General features: G+C 32.9%; 1 protein-coding gene across 6 annotated transcripts; it reads right to left on the bottom strand.

Annotated features, from left to right (window-relative positions):
- Positions 1-366: 366 nt before the first annotated feature.
- LOC123720687 (beta-1,3-glucosyltransferase) lies at positions 367-17579 on the bottom strand. Of its 6 annotated transcripts, none has more exons than XM_045677394.1 (12): positions 17385-17579; positions 16188-16295; positions 16043-16093; positions 6438-6547; positions 5250-5441; positions 4610-4758; positions 3800-3989; positions 2467-2599; positions 1913-2066; positions 1569-1678; positions 1072-1241; positions 367-854 (listed from the first exon to the last, which is right to left on the bottom strand). In XM_045677394.1, exons 1-12 carry the CDS (start codon positions 17401-17403, stop codon positions 708-710), a joined length of 1533 nt encoding a protein of 510 aa, XP_045533350.1. In that variant the 5' UTR covers positions 17404-17579; the 3' UTR covers positions 367-707. The 6 variants fall into 6 exon arrangements, with proteins under 6 accessions (XP_045533350.1, XP_045533353.1, XP_045533351.1 ...); XM_045677397.1 differs by having other exon boundaries at positions 17491-17565; XM_045677395.1 differs by lacking the exon at positions 17385-17579 and adding an exon at positions 16874-17029 and having other exon boundaries at positions 16188-16367.
- Positions 17580-18581: the final 1002 nt, after the last annotated feature.

Raw genomic sequence — 18581 nt, 5'->3', positions numbered from 1 at the left:
TTATTACGAGTGTAACATAAATTTTATATTTAAAAATGTCGTTGCAATAGTTGTAAGTACTAAGGAAACACCATAGCTCAGTCTTTAAAATAAAATATAATATTTATATTAAAACAAGAAGACGCATTACAAAAGCGTGACTTGCGTCTGCCAAGATATTTTATAGTTTTTAGATATTTTATAGTATAGTAGTTGATCTACGCATAATATGCGTAGATCAATTTACTAAATTAAAAAAACAAACAATGGCACTACAACTTTTTTAAGTCTGGGCCTCAGATTTCTGTATCTGTTTCATGGTCATTTGTTAATCTAATAGGCAAGCAGGTGATCAGCCTCCTGGGCTTGACACTTTGGGTCTAAGGCAAGCCGGTTTCCTTACGATGTTTTCCTTCACCGTTCGAACGAATGTTAAATGCGCACATAGAAAGTCCATTCGTGCACAGCTAGGGATTCAACCTACGACCTCAGGGATGAGTCGCACGCTGAAGCCAACACTGCTATTATAAAAAAAATACCATAAATATAAACGTTTCCGTTTACTTAAAACACTTTTAAATGTTTGAGACTGGAAATATAAATATGAACAGATAAATATGTATTTTAATTTAGCGAATTATGATGGAATTAAACAAATTTTAATACAATGAACAATTGACTTTAATAACGATTTTGTACAAGGTAGAATTTTTGTAACTGGATAGAACTTATAGTTCGTCTCGTATGCGCAGTGCGAGATCGTCGTGCTGGAACCATGTTGCATATACTTTTAAAGGGTCGGGGGTTGAATGCCGGTGGAATGATATAGGACGGTCACGAGCAAGCACTTCTCGCGGGTAATCTTGGGGGCGAGCCTATTATAAAGAAAATGTTTTATTATATGTATATTTAATATTTTAAGCGCTTCTTTAATGATGTCCCTTGTCTCAAATGTCATCTAAATATATTAATATTATTAATAATAATAATAGAAGACTACTAATAAAATTCGGAAATAAAAAATATTTTCGTTGCGGAGTTTTTCGAGTTTAAACTATATAAACCATTATTAAATATATGAAAAAAAATCACCTGATGGAAAAGCGGTGAATGTGTGAGGGGCACATGTAAGCGATGTGTTGCACAGGCGCCGAGCGTCATATCGTCTGGTGCGCTTAGGGATGCGCACGCGCATTGAGATAAAAGCTTAGCTGCGCCAACGCTTAGAGCAGTACCGCCACCGCCCGTTATGTAATCGTAGCCTTAGAACATTTTTTTTTAAATACATATACCTTAATTCAAATAGTTTGTCAAAAACTTTAAACTATAAAGTTTATTTTGCACAATACTTTTTTGTATACATTATCAGTGCATTTATATCTAGAAAGTATCTTATATCTACTATTTATTTAGAAACAAAAGAATAAAAACAAATAATACATCTTTAAGAGAAAAACAATCTAACTATAAATATGTGATTTAAAAAGCGAGAAAAACAAGTTTCAAATTAAGTTACAAAAAACAATATTTCTCAATTAATATCAAAAATAATAATTAAAAATTGATAAATATAAATTATATTATTAAACCTTTGTGAATTGCGTCTTTCTTCCCATAACCGTATCCGTATCGTTCCCCAAGTACCGTGACGTCACCACCACCTCGGTAACAACTCAGGACCTCACTTAATCTCTGGACCCTAAAAGAGATTATAAAAAATCTTTTTTCATTAAGTATTCTCAATAATAATAATTTTTTTGTTAGAATATTGTACAAAAATATGATGGTATAAACAATATCGTCTTACATAATTAAAAGGAAGAATTCGACATAGAAGTTACATACAGGCGCAATGAAGGACGTTCACCTGATATGTACCCATGTTCCATTAAAAAAAAATACCTTTATATTAGTTGTTTAAACACTGACGTACCCAAGTATAGTATCATCATCAGCCAAGAAAATCCATTTAATTTGCGGCATGGTCTGCACACGTCTCACGACTTCCTTTAAAATCGCAATTGTCTTCATACAATGTCCCGTTTTTGAGTTCGGGAGACCTATGTTCGTCGCTGGCAAACTTGGATCTGTAAACAACAAACATCATTTTGGCTCGTCATTCTGTGTATCGTGGTTAGCTGTATAGTAAAATCTTTCTATTAATGTCGGTCCTGCGCTTCCATTACACGTGGTGTATAATTTTGGGGCCTAGTCTTTGACTTCATCAGTCCATCTCGTTGGTGAACGGCCACGCGATCTTTTGCCTCCGGTATTGCCTATCACGATGAGGTTCTCCAGGATCTCATCGTCACTACGCGTGACTACGAACTCATACGTTTTTAGAATAATAAAAGATTAAACAAACATAATCCGTTAAAAATACTAAACTTATGAACTATTCTGGTTGCAGATGTCAATAGAATTCACAGATTTTTGTAAATATCTCATTCAAAGGCATAAAAATCAAAGCTACAATGTACCACATACCATTCTGATCGCTGAAAAAATGCAAGTGCGTAACATGTCTCCCCCATGTCTTCTTGAGTGCGCGCGCGCGTGTCGAGTGAAACGCGCTCCACGTCTTAACCGCGAAGAATATAGAGTCTTCAACCACACTGCCCTGCCAGATATTATTACCATTTAAATACAGGCAAAACATTATATTCTTGTTTACATGCTATTTTTTGTTTCTAAATCAAGGTTAAAATCCATGAATCTTATGTAACATAAACAAATTGTTCGAGTATAAATATACTCTTCGAGTATACATTTAAGATGGCGACTGACATTGAATATTCACATGAACATTTGTTCGTCGTGAGCTCACAACAACTGATTGTGATTCGACTGTTCTCCTTCCCATGCACAGTTGCAGTCAAAATGGCAGACGTAGAGGTGATGTGAGCTTGTAATGTAACATTAAAAGGTCAAAAAATTCAATGTCAGTCGCCAGCTTTAGACACACAGAAAAATAAGCTCGAACAAACAAATAGAAAATTGCGTTTTGTAATATTCCTTTGGTTGCGTAATATTCCTATATTTCTAAATTATTAAACTGATAAACCTTAGGGTAGAGTCCATTACTAACGACTTTGTTTTTGTCTTAGGGGCCGTTCAAGAATGCAGTTAGCAGTTTTACTGCAATTTAAACTCCCTCCCCCTTTTGTCAGCTAAAGTAAGCAAAGATAAAAATAATAGTACATAAACCTATTAATCTTTTGAAGGAATCGAAAACGCAAATAAACTTAAACGTAAAAATTTACTGTTGACGTAATCACCAAATAAGAAAATCAAAACCCCCCCAACCCCAAATAGTGTTTACGTAATACATGAACGGCCCCTTAATTGTATATATTGTTTACCTTTTATTTTAGTTATAAATGGTCAGTTGTTGCAGATCACTCTGTAGTGCCAGTTGTGGCTGATATATTTAATTTTATTGTGTATAAAAGCAATAAATATATATAACATATACTCGGCTTACTATTGTATATATTTCAAGGCCCTGTCTGACCCCCTAACATTACAGTTGAAACGAATTTGTGTCCTACAATTTTTTATAATTACTCGGCGTAAACGGGCTGAAAAATACCTAGATTTAGATTTTACTTTGAATCAAAATTTAATGAAATTTATCACTTTCTTCGCCTAGCTAGGTTGTTAAACGTTAAACCCAACCATACGGTCGGTGCACGCCTCACGTAGCGGATATGAACACAGTCAAAGTCGTATATTGAAAATAGCTGCTTTTTAGCAATTTCTCTTAGAATTTATTTAGCCTTTATTACATACATGTATTAAATCGTGAAGCTTTACTCACACATGTATCAAACTGCCTTGGATACGTAGCACAATTGTCCATAGAGACGACACAGAAACTCAAATCTCGGGTGAGCAGTGGCCCGGGGCTTTCCCGACTTCCATAAATCAGACGGGCCAGTTCGAACGCAGGGTCTATTGCGAAGTCAGCATCGATTTCTACTGTGCCACTCTCCATTTTATCTAAAACACTGTTGAGCCAATGGTGTTTTTTAAATTTATTTCATGACGGTACACAAATTGGTCACAATTTGTCCGTCCACCGAAGTGTCGACATTCATAACAAAAAAATTATAATACTGTAATGCAAAATTAATATGTTAAAAAAATGTTTTTAGCGTAAATATGTAGCAGAACATTACTTCGAAATATAACGAATTATCTCTCGCTGATTACCATTGAAAAATCTCAAAACGACGAATTACCCATGTACAACGTAAACCCAAAACATTTTATCTTATTTATAATAATTATTACGTTATACTAGTTTGATTATAAATTACTACTAACGAGAAATATTTTCAAAAAAGTTTATGCATTATTTATATAAATGTATAAGAATTTTTTTTTACACTTTCTTTCGGAGTGTCTTTGAAATATATAATATAAAATATATATATTTTAATCTGACGTTTAGATCGTAATGATGAATAATGATGTTCAATATACATATTGAGATTACTTGTTTAGCTAAACATACAGCGTTGATTAAGGGTAACTTTAAAAACACTTTAAAACCATGACTTTAGAACCATGTTCTATTATACTAGTGGTTATCGATAGGTAAGAATAAATAATTTTCTCTTCTGACCTTTCTAATAATCCCATCTTCATAGCGAAACCGCTGGCGAAGTTGGGATATAGAAAACCACCAACGTCTTCCAATTCCTCAAAGTGCGTAAAGTGGTGAATAATTGTCGGTTCATCGTCACTTAACGGGTATCCCACCCACATTACATCCTGTCAAAATTAATAAGGAGTTAATTCCTAACCTAACCTGATAAAAATTTAGTATATATATGTCGTTTAAAATAAAATGATAAAACATCTGACTATAAAAATATTTGTTTAAAAGTTAAATTGATTGAGTCAGTCACAGCTAAATTGACATTATTATTGTCACATTACACTCTTCCATTGTAACTACTATCAATTTGTAATTATGAATTATATAAGAGCAGTGTTGACCTAATGGCATCAGTGTGTCTCTCATTTCTGAGGTTGTGGGTTCGAACCCCGACTGTGCACGAATGAACTTACAAAGCTCATTTAACACTCGCTCGTACGATGAAGGAAAACATCGTAAGGAAACCGGAATACCGTATACCTAGTCCTGGGCATGTTAGGCGCAAAAGGCGACCTATTAGCCTAGATTTCTTTTTCAATAATCAAGGCATACAATAACAATATGAAACAGAAAATTACGTAATTCCTTCAATTTGATACACTACCTTCTGTTTATCAGCTGCAGCCAGAGCCTCGAATAGTTTTCCACAACGCACAGCTGTGTGAGGCTCCAAAAATAGGACCCATCGTACATCGCTACCCTTGTACTTTGTGAACAGAGGCCGAAAGAGGGGAATCACTGTCCATGCACCGGGAACTGAGAAGTCTTCGTGTGTTATGTGTGTAATTGCTTCTCGCTAAAATATTTCTACGCTTAATAAGGCTTTCGTGTGTTACAAACAAGATGTTAGTTTAATCAATACTACTGAAAAATTCCGTAGACACACTAGTAACATTTCGAGAAGTGTTTATAATTATTAATATATTCCAAAATCATAAAGATTGTTAAATGTCTGTTAATGTGCACATATATGAACTTAGATTTCATTGAAACATGAGACTAGCGCCTTCGTCATCTAAACTTATGACGCTAGGCCACTAAGAATGCACTTGCGAGGCTTCTGGTAATGTGAGTATGGGCGGCGATAACTTATCGTATTCAAAATAAATTGACGAGATAAATTTACATGAGGTTGTATGAGTGTACCCACTTTACCCAGTAATGTATCCAACTTTGTTTGTCTTGGGTATAGTAGAATACGACAAGTTAGAGTTAAGGAGGGACCTTACTATCGCATTATATTAAATTTGTTATTTATATGTAAAATATATATTGCGGAAATGTTGGAGAGACTGGGGCTGCGTGTGCCAAATAACCACTCTCGGTGTGGTAAACGATCACAATAATTGCTGGCAGTGCCTCGGGCGCGTACGAACTTACTCAGAGAAGGACCATTTACGCGTGTGTTGCGCACCCTGAATATTATTTGCTTGTGAGACAGATGTATTTACTTGCACACTGGCTGAATTCACAAGAACTGCATTATTTATAATTAGTTATAAAATGGTTTAAGTTTTAAGTTTTTACTTGTTATGTTTATATTATATTTTTAGTTTAGTTTTCTAATATATTAGTATTAAGGTACTGTAAAAATAGGAAATAAATAAACATCATTCAATGAACATAAACAGCGTTAAATAAACCTGCTTACTGTAGACTAGATCCACAAAAAAAACATGTATACAAATTACGTTACTTTTATTTTTTTCATAAAAATAACAATCGTACGCCGATTTCAATATAAACCCATTTATTTTACTTCATATCACAGAATTATTGAGCTACTACTCACGCCTTCCAATTCATTGACCTGATTCTCTATGTCCAATTTGAGCCGGCTAGCGACGCTGGAGTGATACGGCTCAGACTGGCCGATTATTGTGAAAACGACGTTTCTTGAATCTGCAACAAGTGATTTGTGTATAAATGATAATAACCAAAATTATATAAATAGCAATCTGCCTGTTGGCCATTGCATTTTTAAAAGGACAACAACAGCAGAAAGACGTTACAAGAAAAGCTAAAACTAGAATCGTTAAGTACTATACTTATTTTTAGTAAAGTATACTTTCAGCAGTATCTTAATAATTTTTAATATATTATTGACATAGTATAGAAAATATCCCACATAGTTATCCTTTTATATCTTATAGAATATTTTATATATAAACTAGCTGCTCCCACGAACTTCGTTTCTCCTTAATGATTAGACTTAGCCTACCTTTTCAGTACATACCAACATGGAACATTTTTCTATGCTACCCCAGAAACTGTACGATTTTCCAAAATGAAAACTTTTAGGTTTATCACGTAGGTGTTTGAAATATATATAGTAGCCGATTCTCAGACTTACTGAATATGCATGAAAAAATTCATAAGAATCGTTTCGGAGGAGCATGGGAATGACACGGGAATTTTATATATATAGAGATAATCCTTATGCAACGACCTCAATGTGTTATAATCACCAGCAAAGCGTGATAATTTAGCCACAAATAGATTGCACAAATCCAATAATTCTTCGGAGCATAATCAAAGCGTGTAGTGAACCGTTTGAACACGGTACGCTTATCAGAAATCGATATCAATATGGTAACGACATCATCAAATTATGACAAATAGCTTTGAGCTCGCGAAGCCTGCGGGAACATCCATCATGTGAGGCGTCAGGTACATCCTGTCAAACTGGAGATTAATCAGATCACGGTGTAACTGCGATGATAAAACAATGGTAAAATTTATTTTATAAATCATGCGTAGAATAAGTATTTTTAAGAATATTTTTATAATATACTAATGTTACCACCGCCCATAAACACAGGGCCAGAAGACTCGCGAGTGCGTTGCCAGCCTTTTAGGTGAGGTAGGCACTCTTCTTGATGAAAGTGCGTTAGGAAGCGGTCAATGGTGAAACAAAGGCAATCTTGTATCACACAAGTGAAATTTCGTCAATTACGAAAGCGCTGTTTTACGAATTGAAGTACTTTTGATAAAATGTAATTGCCCGGTAAATGAACATGAAACAATTTTTTTGCAATAAGAAAAATCTATGCAGGCAAAAAGAATTTCACAATAATTTAAATATATGTATATAATAGACTGTTTTAAAATTCAATACAATTTGGACGAATTCAGCACACCCCCAAGCTTCCAAACAAGAAACAAGTGCAGATGACAAACTGCAGTAAGGCCGATGAATAATTCAGGAGATAATAACCTGTGCAAAGTTGGTTGCAATCCGAAAGTTTTCGGGTCGGATTTTATCGCGTCTAAAGTTCGCGTGAACTCGCGCGTCAATATACTTCACGTTTGGCAGTGTCGGGAATTGGAAACGTTATTACATACGTTAAACTGATTTAAATTTTTATATATAGTCAAATAAATCAAACGAAACTTTATTTTTAAATCATTACAAAATGTAAAGTTGATCAAGGTTTTATTATTCATTCTTGAAAAGAAATATCTTCAAATAAATGTTTGGTTACTACAAATTATACGGAATTGAATTCCTTATATTTTAAAATGATTTGCCAAAAAGAATCATCGCACACTTGAAGCCTTTAGTTTTTACCACACTTAAAAGTGTCATTTAGATTAATAAACTCCAACCCAAGGGGCAGAGGCCCGTAATGTTGTGTTTGTATTTTAAACCATTACAGTCAGTTGTTGCCCAGCATCAAACAAAGAGTTTTATAGTATTGTCTTTTATTAACCTAACTTTTACACATTTAAAGAAAACACTTTTTTACCGGATTGAAGCTATGTATTATTATAAGCTTATAATTATTTTACATAATTTTAATTTTTTCCCGACTATTCACAACCGAATTTTCCAGATAATACAACTTTCTCTACAGCTGTGATACTTTTTGACATTCAACGGCTTTTGTCTTCAGTCACCGTAATCATGCACGTTGTAAAGCACGCGAAACGTCGGGAAAAAATATGTAAAATAATTATAAGTTTATAATAATACATAGCTTCAATCCGGTAAAAAAGTGTTTTCTTTAGAGTAAAAAGATTTATTTAAAAACATCTCCATACAAAAACCGCCACCGAACTTAATTCCTGTTAAAAGAAAAACTTCGCGCTTATTTACAATCCCCGCGGAATTTCGTTTAATCGCCTTTAAAACGCCTACAATAACACAAAGTGCCTCGCCGTAATGTGTCGTATCTCAGGTGCACCTACATTATTCATAGCTCGCGAATTTATTTGACTAAGATTCCCTTCGAAGATAGGGTCCGGGATAAGCCATTTGAGAATTTTTCCACTTGGTCGAGCGTAGTAAGTCATGATTTATGTAGTCAAAAGAATTTAAATAAGACATGAGTTGAGTGAAATTAATGTAACTGTAATATTTGTAATGGATAGAGGCGAAATTTAAACTAATTGTGGCTTTTAGTCTCTGCAAGAGACACTTATTTATAATTATACTCGAGTAAGTCCGCTCTGTCTTAAAGAAGTTACGATCCTATCATTTATACCAATAGCACTACAACCTTTTAGGTCTAGGCCTGAGATTTATGTTTTTGATCCGTGATCATTTGTAATAGGCAATTGCGTAGGTGATGGTGGCGTGAGGTGATTTTTAGGTCTATAGTTACGATATTTTCCTTCACCGTTTGTAGTGAGTAGTAAATACGCACAAAGTCCATTGGCCAGGGATCGATTTACGAACCCAGGGATGAGTCGCAAGTTGAAACAACTAGGCCAACACTGTACGATCCTATCATTTAGAAATTATTTTTTTATAAAACTTAGGCTAAAGCACGGTCACACATACGACGTTCTATAAAATAACACGATGCTAACTTTAATCCCCTCTATAATAATGCCGTATGTATATACTGCCGGTTTTCCATACAAAAATCGTTAAAAATCAATTATAAATATAAAATGCATACAATATCCGCAACCTCCCCATAGGGCGACGTACATTTGTTTGTCACTGTTGTTCACTAAATATGTACCCGTCATCCAACGTAGTCGAAATATAACCTTAATTATATAGATTTATAATTCTTATAAATATAATCGGTAATATATAATATTTAAAAAAATAAAAGCTTTTACTGTACCCAATTGATAATTCTATTTTAGCATTTGATATTCCATATCGCCGCCGGCTCATTCAGTTTTCTGTAATATACCCCGGCTCCCGATAAGGTGCAAATAGCTCTGAACGTCATAAATAATTCGAAGCCATCGAAACGGATTCTATTCAAATCTACTGGGATTATCCCAATCCACGCCATCCGACAACTCTATGACTATATCGGCTACTTCATTTACAGACTATAAATAGAGCAACAGACTCGTTAATAGTGTATCAATGTTTAAAAACACTGACTCTACAATAGAACCTTCACTAATACCTTACCAATATTCGCAGGTTTATCTGCGTTTGTAAATATTTCGATTTCATATATTGTGGAACCAGGATTGGCTGAAAATCAAGCTACGGTTTGCCTGGAACATGATGAGCCAGCTGCCTTTTGTTATATTTTTTTGTGTGTTCAAAAATATAAGTTTGTAAGTATATTTACCATTTTATCTACTGACAAAAGTGTGTTAACTAATTACGAGTCAAAAAAATAAACTGGAAACGCGTAGAAATGTTATTCGTATTCATTAGTATCTGTTACCATTCAATTAAAATCAAAAGTACATTAAAAACAATTCTGCCTCAAAACGCCTAGGCGAACACTAACGAATGTTCCCAACTAACGATTATAATTTCTGCGGCACGTGTAGAAAACGAAATAAAATCGTTTAACTGTCGCCAGCACCTTGTCGAGTGCACATCAATAATTCGACTCCGGCCAGTGGCCGGATTTCCAGACTCCTACGGGAACCGACCCGAATACTATTTATTTATTCATTTTATCAACATTTACAGATACTTACGTTTCACGTAAGCAAGCGTGTTTACAAGGCAAACGCTACTTTGATTAGGAGTATGTTGATTTTATTTACTGTATTTTGTTCCAATTTCGCTGATACAAATTACTCAAAAAGAAAAACAAGAAAATATGGACACACATAGAATTTTTCTATGGAATTAATCATGTAAGAAAAACTTGAATAAACTAAAATTATTTAAATCACATCCTGTTATGATAAAGATGAAGTACATAAATAACAAGGAATAAACATTAAAACTACACTGTAAGATCTATTACAACTGTTTAGAATTATTTGAAGGATAAAGTGTGACTGTTTTTAAGCGAAATTGTGATTAATAGACATGGTTTAATAAGAAAGACCGCTTTTGTCAAACGACAAGACTGTCAACAATTGTTTAAGGCCCTCTAATTTTAAAATTACGATGACAAACTAATATTTATGATGAACTGTGAATCTTATATCTTTCCTACGTCTTATTGTACCTAACTTATAAAAAAAATCACTAACGAAATATTATAGTGTAAGGGCTAGTTGATCTAGTTCTTAGGCTAGGAAATTGAAATTATGACTTGATTCAGTATAATTCACTTTACTGATTTTACGTACACTGTATAGCTTCAAACTAGAAACAAAGGATAATTTCCCGTGCGCACGTGTTACAACCTCATTTATAACCTAATCCCTACTCCGACTCGACCACCCCAATTCGGGAAGATGTTCGAGGCAATTCATAATAATTCGATAACAACCGAATGAGTGAAATGAGTAACTATTGCAGACGCGCAATTGTAGCAAGATTCTTCATAAAAAAATGTTTAGAATTTGTATAAATAAATAATAAAAGCTAAACATAGTAAACAAGTGTAGATGCAAAGTGTATTTGAAAAATCTCATAAGCCAAGCATACACCAATGAAGATGGTGGATCAACAGCTTCACGTGCTAATACTGGGGCGCCAACACCGTCAGGTTTCAAATTTTTCCATAATACTTTTTGTATCGTTAGTAAAATCGTAACATTTAACATTGAAATCTTCAAGCTCTGTTAACCATGTTGTGCACTAAATCAGAAAGGCAGTTAAACCATAAGTGGTAATCGTTGCCTTACAAGACTTTAGGTGACCTAATTAGAACATTAAAAGAAGATGCATACGTCACCGTATCACGAGTGCATCTGAACATCTAACGACTATATCGCACTTAAGTAGGTAGTAAGTGATATCATCTAGTTAATAGTTTAAAACTTAAAAGTTAAGGGTTTAGTCTAGACAACCTGACCTCGATACCCATCACCTGGTAAACTACGCTTATTATTAATAAGAAAACCAAACATATTATAACTCATAACGAGCTTGGTCTGTATATTATATATCCTTATACACTTAGCAACCAATTTTCCGATAGTTTTCAAAATTTACAGTCGATGTTTTTTTTTTTGTTTCGTAAGTTTGCCTATAAGTGCCTGTCTCATGAAATCTTGTTTTTTATTTTTCTTAAGTACTAATGTATCAGTGTGCCGAGCGTTGGCAAGCTTTTTTAAATAAATAAATTTCGGAAGTACAAAAGCATTTGTTGCATGTGCCAAACCAACAGAACGTCTAGAACAAGAATCGTCATAAGCTATCTAAAACAGCTTATAAAACATACTGAAACTTAATTTTAAAACTAATATAGAAAACTTACGTACACAATTTTTAAAATTCTTAGAAACACGATCGAATAGTTTATGAACGTTCGAAGGACCGTATTACTTCGAAAACATTTTGACGGGCTGATTTCACGTTGTAGAACCTAATGCACAGTTATGAAACGACGGAAAAGGAACCATCATTTAAGGAATCCAATTACGGAAAGTAGCATTTATTTATTTTTTAATTTTTGTGAAACGCTAACAAGGCTTTATCTACATCAGTCTAACTCGGAAATGTACTTCACGGTCAAAAACATCGCTGTAACTAGATAAGTAAGAACTCCGAGACATTTCCTTGGAATTGAAATTCAAATAGGACTTCTTTATAAGCTTTATCAGATTTAGCTCCAGACGTCGATATTTTATTTCAGACTCACAATTCTAATAAGTAATAACATTCTACTATGATCATATATTTATTACTAGATCTGTTGCGATTTAGTTAAAGAAGAGATTAATATGTCCAAATCTCATACTAAGAAGTAATACAAATTTGTAAGAACGATTAGAAAATTAAACTTGCGAATGAATGAGCGGTTGTGACTATCGTCTTAACAGCCTCGCTCGTCATCGCGGTCTAATCTCATAATAGACTTATCGCGAGCTCTTTATCCCTTTCACTCTGCTCACGCCACCAATATCTCTATGGAGTCCTTTTCACATAACGATAGACAGAGAAAGTGAGATTTCTACTTGGTTGATTGCTTACCTTCGATGACTTCGATGTTGGATTGATTGGTACTAAATTTTAGTTGACGCATTTTTTTATTGTTTATTGTATAGTCTATGCCTATACCCTATTCTTTCCTTCCATGCTCATCCATGAAACCGATTTTCGGTGAAGTAACTACTTAGAATTTCAATATCACGCTTATAACGTATAATTTAGTTATCGAATATTGGTGAACGACAATGGCCAAATTATATTTAATAATACAAGTATAAATAAAATAGTTTCTATTCCTGGCTAACATCATTTATACGCCTCAATTGAATCCTTCAAGACCTATAATTTGGGTCTCGTTAAGAAGCCTTCGGTATTTTCAGTCAATTTCTTCAAAATACGCCTTGATTTGTACCGTTATTACATCTATAATAAGGGCATTATAGTCGCTTAGAATTCAGATTTAATTTAAAATTAGTTACATATAGAGATGGTATAACAGTAAATATAACTAATGTACGTCTATTAGCATAGTAACTTGTTCTTGAATCTGCGATATTGACGGTCACTCCAACTGTTACATAGAAATGACCTACTAAATAAATTGTTAAGACCAAGAGACGAATGTATAAGACTGACAAACCAAGAGCTGTGTGTCACTTTCAGGTGGTCTGTAAGAGATTTACTACTACAGTTTCTACTATAAGAAAGCAGTGTTGGTCTAGTGGCTTAAGTGTGAGAATCTCCTCCCTGAGATATATGTTTCGATCCCCGGCTGTATACTAATTTATCTTATATTTATATTGTACAAATTTAAAAGTTTGTACGCATCATTAGCTCGAATGGTGAAGGAAAACATCGTGAGGAAACCGGCTTGCCTTAGACCACTTATTAGATTGACAAATGATCATGAATCAGATACTAAAATCTGAGGCCCAGACCTAAAAAGGTTAGGTTGTAGCCACTGATTTTATTTTTTTGTATCAATAAAGCTGGACTCATATCCCTACGAGCAAATCTCCAATATTATACCTAATGCAAAACAACTGCGACGATAATCTTAAAATAAAACCGCAACTTTAGTACAAGAGTCCCTTAAAAGTTATTTAGCTAACCTGGGATGTGATTACTTAGCTGCATACATTAAGATTCATGTATAAGAAAGAAATATAATGAAGCAATAATAAAAATATAAAATAAAACATCTATGGCTTCAAGTAAAAATAATATTGATATACATCACCTGGGAATACTCCCAGGTTTGTTGAGTGTCAAAATGTTGTAATAAGAACCTTTTTGTTGAGCAGCCGCCTCGAGTTATAAAGACAATTTCTGGGTAGTCTTAGGAAGTTGACTAAGTACAACGTTTAAATTATGCGAGACTATGCAAGGAGCTTACAACTTTGTCGTAATTTCGAGTTTAAAAATACTAAAACCAAGTATACAGCAATAGCTGACAAAAATATAATCACGGCATTAAAACTTAGGAATCTGTGGTTATTATATTAAGAAATTTACAGTTTTGTTGGAATTTAGCAACGTTTGTAAAACATTTTGAAACAAAATGTTGTTGCCATCATTTAGTGGGGGGTTCAAATCGTTTTTAATTTATTTTCTGTGGGCGAAAATTAATAAATTCAAAAAATTTAAACATTACCCACACATAACTATATAGAATTAAAAAGTCAAACATACATGAAAATATCTAAATCAATTTATACCAACAATTCTACGTAGTCCACCATTAAAAAGATATTGTTTTAATTTATTTAGTAAATTAATAGTGGATATGTATACATAGATTCATAAAAGTTATCTCATCCCTGGATTTGCTTCGGGCAGACCTAGTTATATGAGCGGCGAGCGCAATTAGACTAATGAATGCTACAGAAATAATATTCATAAAAGGTACGGATACTCGCTTCTGTTAACACAACGTTTGCGAATTATCATATAAAAATAAAACAAAGTGCGAAAAGCAGATTGTGGTGGAGACGTCTACATACATGATATTAAATTCTTCTTTGAAACTGATGTAGAGTTCCAGACAATAATATTCAGTATGTATACTTTGTTTTCTGAGATATACGTGACTACGGTTCTATGCTATCTGTGGAATTTATAATTGGTCTATTTATAGGATATAAGCTGCAAGTAGCGTTAAGATAAAGAGATGTCATAATGGTAGAACTAAACGTTTTTGTAAGTAAAATAAGATTATATTAATTTATAAGTGTCATTTAATATAGGGAATATAAATTATATAAGTTTATATTCTTTTCACCCCCAGAGTTGAAGTATCGTATATATCTATGATGTCAGTTTTAATTAATTAAAATTTAAAAAAAATTAAATGTTCACTTTTATATATATTCAAGAATGTAACACTAACTTATACTACTAATAAAACATTTCTACTTTAAAAATTAAAGGTAGTTTTTGCCGCGTATCACCACTATGTCGAACCAGCTGCCCACTAAAGTATTTCCGAACCGAAATAAAAAGCCAGCAACGCACTCGCGATTCTGGAATTGAGTGTCCATGAGCGGCGGTATCACTTAACATCAGATGAGCCTTTTGGCCGTTATAAGGTTTCTATATAAAAAAATACATACGTCTCTGTCTTCCAAAACCTGTCACAAATATAGCCAGTTCTGGCAAAATAGCGTTCACATAGTAAATAGCGTGATTATTTACAAAATACAAATCTAGAATTTAATAACTTATGTTTTAACATATGTAATTTGACACGAAACAGTTGAACGCCATAGTTTGGTTTAATAATGATTGGCTAGAAATGAGAATGCTGGATAAAGTTTCAAACCTGAATCATCAAATACTACCTAGTTTGTTATTAAAAAACTTGAAGCCTTCTTTCAATGCTTTTTCTTAAATAAAATATTCTTTGAATGTTGCAATCAAATGCGAAAGTGTGTTTATTTATTTTACGAAGCCTACACAATGAATCCGCTCAATCATTGTGGTAAACATAGAAGTGGATTTGAAAAGAAATAATAAACGCTATCTTTTTTCATGATAAAGTTTCAAATCATACTAGCGAAGTCACGGTCCATATATTCTAATTAAACATAACAGTATTAAACATTTTGCATTATTCAAGTTTGTGTACTTACCAAAGTTTTTCGCGGCGTGGACGGAAACTATTATCAGCAGGAATGCTCTAACTGCAACAAATAAATATTATTACTCATTTTAATTTGAAAATTCCTTAATTATTTTATAATCTTAATATTTCAGTAACACTAGAACAATTATTACCTCTCGCGATCATTTTGGCGGGAAATGACACGACAAAGCGTGCGTACCCTCCCGCAACGGAGAGGAAACTATCGTTCCCAATTCCCATTTTTCGAATGCGCCGTTCCGCTTTTCCGTGGATAAGCAAAGCTATTAGGAATACGTTTATCGCCCCTAGCGGGTAGTACTCTACTTTATTTTCTGCATTGATTGAACATGAAAGCATTGCGGAAATTGACTATTTGACAAACATATGTTTGTACAAATTGTAAGTGTGAGGTAAAAGTTATTCAGAATATTTTTTTGGTAAGATAAACGATTCTGTTACTCTAAATAGTACTATCTACTATTTACATCTAGTAAAGTCTATTATGTCTTTATTTTTACTGTATACTATATTTAAATTGTTGATTTTTAACAACTTCAATACATACTCTTCCTTTTCAATTCAATGCATTTTTCTTATTCAAAACCAAAAGCTTTTAAGTCTTTATGTTTAAAATCAAACTACTTTATTTCCTAAATAATCAATACTCAAAAGACCCAAATAAGTCCAGTCTTAATTGTTTTCCATCCAAAGCATTTTCGGCAACAAATATTGCATGTAAATTTTAATCCTAAGTCTTGATTTTGGTGATTCTTAACAAATAGTTAAACATTGATAGTAGATGGTATAGTAACATAAAAGGCTTTTAAAGAATATTTACCAATATAATATCTCGGACAGCACACAATATATTTACTTAGTTACAAGCATTATGTTTTTTATTTATTGATGTTGATGAAGATATTTTCATGACTTAAGACATATTGTTCAGCTTTTATAAAGTTAAGCTGCTGTCTGTAATCAGTTGCATACAAATATTTAATTAATTACATACAATATTTATATAAATGCTTTTATGAGGCCATGAAAATATTCTTAGAATTTTAATGAATGGTAATTCATGGTTAACAATCATAAAATAGTAAAACATATTAGGTTTCTTATAAGATACCTTGATATGATACTTATTAAAAGCATAGTTAATATCAACTTTACATATTCTATAAATACAATGAGAAAAAGGAATTACAAATGTTTCAAAGTATTTTATAAAAAGTCAAGCATTAATATTAGCAAAATTTAACAATAGATAAAAAACACAGATATAGAATTTAAATATGACATTATATATTCTAATTTAAATTATCGCAAACGAAAATAGTTTAACTTACTGTGATTATTTAGCTTCATTCTAATAAAAAGTAAAAGAAATTACAATACTAAACTTTTTACAATTTATAATGGTTGATAAATCTTAATCTAATTCATGACAATTACCAATGTAATTCAAAACTTTAAATATCAGCGTCTTCCATCAATATGTAAAGTTCAAACTTTTTAAATGCAAATAAAATGCAAAATCTTCCGGCTAGGGACGTGACAATCGAGTCTACTAAATAAAAAATGGAGAATACATTCGATCTCGGATACGAAAATCAGTCAGTATCAGTGATGTCTCTATATATTTATATAGACATAAAAAGGTACCATAAGATATTTTTAATCTCTTTTAATTATGGTGATCTATCTATCTGATATTACTAAAGCAAAAGGTTCAGGGTAGGAAATAAAAGATAGGTACGGACAGTGACTGCTGTGTGTTTAACATTCTGGATTATAAGTGTTAACTTGTGAAATTATATTAAATTTTAGAATTGTAGTAACTTTATAGGAAGCGGGCGGGTCAAATTAGGTGTACCATTAATATAGTAGTAGAAAAAACTATATTTCATTCTACTTATTTCTTGTCTTTTTTAAATATCCTTAACTTATTAGTTTCATTTTAGATAATCAACCCAAAAATACAGCTACGCGTGGTCTCTACGTTATCTGTGGAGAAGACGTTACGTTTAAATACGATTAGCAAAATGACACCTGGCAATGGCAAGGCTTATGAAAAGTATCCTTATTTCCGACTGCCACAGACTTTAAGACTCATCAACGTGAAGTCATCAGTGCAAACTGTCAGACGTTTTCTAACCAATATAGTAACTACAGATGATAATTTACATCAGACGATTAGTTAGTGTTTATGGTTTCTGTGAAGTAGTTGTTGTTACATCAAAAACACCGTGGGGAAGATTTAAGAAAACAAGTGAAACGATAGAATAACATGTGAATTAGTGACCGTAAATAAGACTTGGCTTAAAGGTCTCGTTACCAGGCCATAAAATTATTAAAAAAGAGTAGTTGTTGTCTTGCCATTTTATTTTAAAACTACTTCAAATACCTCGAATAAGAATTAGCCTTTTTCTAGTTTTCACTAAAATTTGGTCTTGGTCTTAATGTATTTTAAGTTTACAATCATAAAAGCTTCATATATGTGTAATTTAAGTCAAGTTTATTGACTTGATGGAAATACTAATCAT

The sequence above is a fragment of the Pieris brassicae genome, chromosome 2, assembly GCF_905147105.1.
Source record: "Pieris brassicae chromosome 2, ilPieBrab1.1, whole genome shotgun sequence".
NCBI classification, from domain to species: domain Eukaryota; kingdom Metazoa; phylum Arthropoda; class Insecta; order Lepidoptera; family Pieridae; genus Pieris; species Pieris brassicae.
This window is presented reverse-complemented; position numbering and strand designations above follow the sequence as displayed.

Coding starts and splice junctions, on each gene's coding strand:
- LOC123720687 (XM_045677393.1), bottom strand. CDS start 16,392: ATGCTTTCATGTTCAATCAATGCAGAAAATAAAGTAGAGTACTACCCG. Junction 5,442..6,437: donor AGGTCAATGAATTGGAAGGC/GTGAGTAGTAGC, acceptor GAAATATTTTAG/CGAGAAGCAATTACACACAT. Junction 1,679..1,912: donor GATGATGATACTATACTTGG/GTACGTCAGTGT, acceptor AATCTCTTTTAG/GGTCCAGAGATTAAGTGAGG.